The following is a 4,082-nucleotide window of genomic DNA, read 5'->3' as shown; positions in this document are numbered from 1 at the left end:
AGAACGATACAAGAACACAGTGTTCAGGTCTATTATAGGCGTTTGTGCTTCTGTCTGTACCTCAATCTTGTTAGTTGAATACTGCGCGTTTGCGCCTCTCCCGGTTTTTCGGGTGTGTGGGTGTGTGTGTGTGTGTCTGTGTCTGTGTCTGTGTCTGTGTCTGTGTGTCTGTATGTCTGTGGACGCCAGTGTGGCTGTTCACTTGTACCACGTGCCTTGCGCTGGCCCTGTTGGTGTGGAACCCACACCATGAGTATTAAGTGCCTTCGCTCACAGTTCAAATACCCCCCCCCCACACACACATACCCGCACCCATAAACACACACAGGGTTTGTTGAAACCGAGCCTGCCTGTTGCGCAGGTACTTGCGCAATATGTGGAGGAGACGGAGGACAGCAAGTTGAAGCGCGAGGCAGCTGTCCTGTCGCTATCCTTGCTGCCGGCTGATGCCCCGCCCACGCTGGACGCGCTGCAAGTGGTGCTGACGAACATGATTGCGCTGAAACGGTTTGACGCCGCCGTGAACCTCCTACGAAACCCGGCCTGCAACGAGGCAGACCGGTACGTGCTGACACAGCGCATGGTGGAGCACCCGCAGGTGCCACGTCACGTGGTCACGCGTGCACTTCGCTCCCTCTCCGTCGACCTCACAGAACGTGTGGCTGAGGCTGTGCGGGAACTGAACGTGCGTGGTGTTGACGTTGGCGATCCGGCCGCAGACGCATGATGAGACACGTGCTGTGTGTGTGCGCGGATGTATGTATATGTGTGTGTGCGCGGATGTATGTGTGTGTGTGTGTGTGTGCGCGCGTGTGTGTGTGTGATTGGTGATTCCTGTCTTTCTTCCACATCGCCCACAGAGTCTCCACCACTGTCGTTCCTCCACCGCCTTTCCCCCCTCTTCCCATCTTCTCCGTCTTTGCGCGGCTGACATTCTCATGTCAATGTATTCTATTGTCTGTTGACCACTGAGACCACAAACAGCGCGAACATTTGAGAAGAACAGCGGTGAGCAGGGGACACAAGCAAGTGAGAAGCGGAAGCAAAAGCAAGCGCGATTCGCCCACAGCGGCGTGACAGATCCAATGAGAGTCAGCACACACACACACACACACACACAACGCCGTGCAAGGCGGGTCATCAAACAGCAGACAAAACGAACGACCAAGCACGAGAACACACGCACGCGCGCGCACACATACACCACCCACAACTTTCCTTCTTCCACTCGCACACACACATAGTGGCACGCACACGTTTTGATTAATGACAAGCGAGGAAAGAAAGCAAGCAGCAAACTAAGAAAGCTGAACGAGTACCAGCAAGCAAGTGAGCGAGGCAGATGGCATGAGTAAACAAACAGGTATGATGCAAAACCTGTGCTGCAAACAGTACAAAGTAACATTACGTACGGCACACGACACACACACGCACGGCTGCAGCCCCACGACCGCAAGCGCACGCACATGACAGGTCTAGTGCTGCCGCCAGTCGCGCGGCAGTGATCAGCACACGCCAGGTAGCGTGCAGCACGCGCTGTCACGCAAAGAGGGCGCACTGCGACGCAAGCAGGATGCCCGTGTCCGAGTGGCAGAGCGTCTGCAGCCACGCCTCTTCCAGCGACGTGAGCTGCTCTGGCGAGCGACGCGCCTTGATCAGCAGCTGCACGTTCTTATTCAACATCTCCACGGCCGTCTTGAGGCGTTGGAATTCGCGCTCCCGCTCCTCAAGCGCCTGCTTGTCCAGCAGTTTGCGCGCTTTCGCCTTTTCCCGGCTCCGATGCACCTGGTGAAGAGGGCCGCCGGGGGGGGGGGGAAGGAGAGGTGAGGGGATGGGTGAGCATACAGTCTCAACACCATGGCATGGATGATGGGAGTTGTGCTTTGGCAAGCATGCACCGACATACAGACTCACACGCAGACAGACACACGCGCAGACAACCACAAAACACACACACACACACGCAGACACACATACCTACACGCATGCACGCACACAGCACGTACAGCGGCGTTGTTTCGTTCGCGGATGGCACGCCACTCGGACCAGGCTGCGGAGAAGGCATCATCCGTGTCAAAGTCTTCCCTGTTGGGCTGCTTGCGGTACTGCCGCCCGCGCGGCTTCTTCGCATCAAGGCCAGTCTGTTGTTTGGGTTTGATTTCGTGAGGGGGGGGGGAGATGAGGCGATAACGAAAGAGGGCGGTTCGTTTGGGTACACACAAACATACAGACGTACATACAGACATACATACAGACACACACACAGACATACATACAGAGCCCCCCCCCCCCAACACACACACACGTGCAAGTCATCGCAGCAGTCAACGGACCGAGTCGACGGAGGTTGAAGAGGAGCGGCGCTTGGCAGACGGACGATTTGGCGATCCCGCCTGCTGCGACGATACACTCTGACGCGCAGAGTCGTGCCCTGCTGGGGGCGTTGCTGCCAGCTGCTGCTGTGCTTGCGCTTGTCCTTGTCCTTGTTGCTGTGGGACGAGCAGGGCCGGTGTACCGAGATTGCCTGCAAGACCAGCGCCCATGCCAGCACCAAGAAGCTGCTGTTGCTGCTGTTGTTGCTGTTGCTGTTGCAGTTGGTGTTGCTGCTGTAGCTGTTGCAGTTGATGTAGCTGCTGCTGCAACATTGCCGGGTCTGACACCAGCTGCGCCATCTGCTTTCCAAACATGGCAAACCCGGGTGCTTCCTCCTTTGCTGTTCGTCTGCGGGCACCTCCATCACTGCCACCACCAGCACCGTTGGCTGCCCGGTGTTTGCTCTGCTTGGTTGGCGGACCAGACATTCCTGTCGATGCTGCTGCTGCTGCTGTTGTTGTTGTCTTGCCACCAGCAGCAACACCACCGCTGCTGGTGCTTGCCTTTGAGCGACGCTGGGCATTTGCCCCACTTGTCTCCGCCGCTCGACCACGGCTACCACGCCCACGACCCCGCCCGCGCGTGCTGCCAGATGCATCTGCTGCGCCGCGCTTCCCGCCGCGCCCCGGCTTGGACGATCGCGACGCCTTTGCGGAGGAGGTTGGCGTGGTGGCGCTGGCGCTGCTGGGCGATGCCCCCGTTTTGTCTGCGCCCATATCCATGCCCATACCCAGGCCGCCCTCGGTGCTGCCAAAGCTTCCGTTTGACGAGCGGCGGACCTGTGACAAGAAGCTGAAGGGAGACTTGCCCTGGCTGGACGCATCGCGGCTGCCGCTTGGGAGCAGTGTTGCTGCCGCCGTTGCCGACGACGCGGTGGATGGGCTCTTCCCAGCAGAGGGCGCGCTGTCCTGCTGCCGCCGCTGCTGGTGGCCGTTGTCGTGGACAATGGGTGCTGGGCGGTAGTTGTTGAACTTGACGGAGCTGCCGAGGTTCAGGGCCTGGATGATGGAGTTTGAGTTTTGGTCGTGGTTTGGTGGCGGGTACTCAAAGGCGTGCAGGGAGGGCGCTTCCAAGCTGAGGCCCTCGATTTGCGAGAGCGACGGCACGGAGAGGTTTGGGTCTGCCTCTTGCAGCAGCCGGAAGAGGCTGTTGGTGGACTGTTCCAGACAGAGCTCTGGCGGGGGTGCCGGGAGTCCTTCCATGGCTGGGGGTCCTCCGAGGCCGGTTGCACCAACCTCTGGGTGAGGCAGGGGCGGCTGCCGCTGCACCTGTGCTTGTCCGCCAAAGGAAGAGGAGGTGCCACCGCGTGCGAACTGAAAGGAGGTGGCGACGTTTGCTTGCTGCGCCACGCCTGTCGCCAAACCAAACCCGGAGAAGAACGGGGAAAGGTGTGCGCCCTGTTGCTGCAAGTGTTGTGGCACTGTTGCAGAAGGACGCGTGCCTCGCTGTTGCGGTGGCGGCTGCTGCTGCTGCTGTTGACGGTGGCGCTGTGAGTCAGACATAATGACTTCCCCTCAGCACACGCGAGTGCACGCTGGCGCAAGGGGCAGAAGAACAAGAAGGCACAAGAAGAAGGCACAAGAAGAAGAAGAAAGCAGGTATGTAGGCCGTTTGCTGTGTTGGTTTGTCAAGTACACCTGCGCTTGCAGCAATAAGCAATTTCGGCAATCGCCAAGCCAGAACGTGAGTGTATGTCCGTGTGGGCGAGT

At 58.9% G+C, this 4,082-nt stretch overlaps 3 protein-coding genes across 3 annotated transcripts in view; 2 read left to right on the top strand and 1 right to left on the bottom strand.

The window, feature by feature from the left end:
* The window catches only part of PTSG_12339 (uncharacterized protein), a gene marked incomplete at its 5' end in the record, with an annotated part of 3,215 nt that extends 2,412 nt beyond the window's left edge, over positions 1-803 (top strand). The window contains one exon of the mRNA XM_004993409.1: positions 329-803. Coding sequence (XP_004993466.1) covers positions 329-727 — 399 coding nt within the window. The 3' untranslated portion in view covers positions 728-803. The remainder of the gene's footprint in view (positions 1-328) is intronic.
* A 130-nt stretch (positions 804-933) lies between these two features.
* The window catches only part of PTSG_05597 (uncharacterized protein), a 3,424-nt gene continuing 275 nt past the window's right edge, over positions 934-4,082 (bottom strand). Inside the window, exons 2-4 of the mRNA XM_004993408.1 lie at positions 2,334-4,010; positions 2,007-2,141; positions 934-1,785 (exon numbers count right to left, since the gene is read on the bottom strand). Of these exons, the coding sequence (XP_004993465.1) occupies positions 1,540-1,785; positions 2,007-2,141; positions 2,334-3,875 (1,923 nt within the window). The 5' untranslated portion in view covers positions 3,876-4,010 and the 3' untranslated portion in view covers positions 934-1,539. The remainder of the gene's footprint in view (positions 1,786-2,006; positions 2,142-2,333; positions 4,011-4,082) is intronic.
* PTSG_05596 (Rieske domain-containing protein) overlaps positions 4,043-4,082 on the top strand; it is a 3,530-nt gene continuing 3,490 nt past the window's right edge. Inside the window, exon 1 of the mRNA XM_004993407.1 lies at positions 4,043-4,082. This exon is cut by the window's right edge and continues 429 nt beyond it. Within this exon, the coding sequence (XP_004993464.1) occupies positions 4,065-4,082 (18 nt within the window). The 5' untranslated portion in view covers positions 4,043-4,064.

This window comes from Salpingoeca rosetta, assembly GCF_000188695.1.
Source record: "Salpingoeca rosetta unplaced genomic scaffold supercont1.13, whole genome shotgun sequence".
In the NCBI taxonomy this organism is placed as follows: domain Eukaryota; class Choanoflagellata; order Craspedida; family Salpingoecidae; genus Salpingoeca; species Salpingoeca rosetta.
This window is presented reverse-complemented; position numbering and strand designations above follow the sequence as displayed.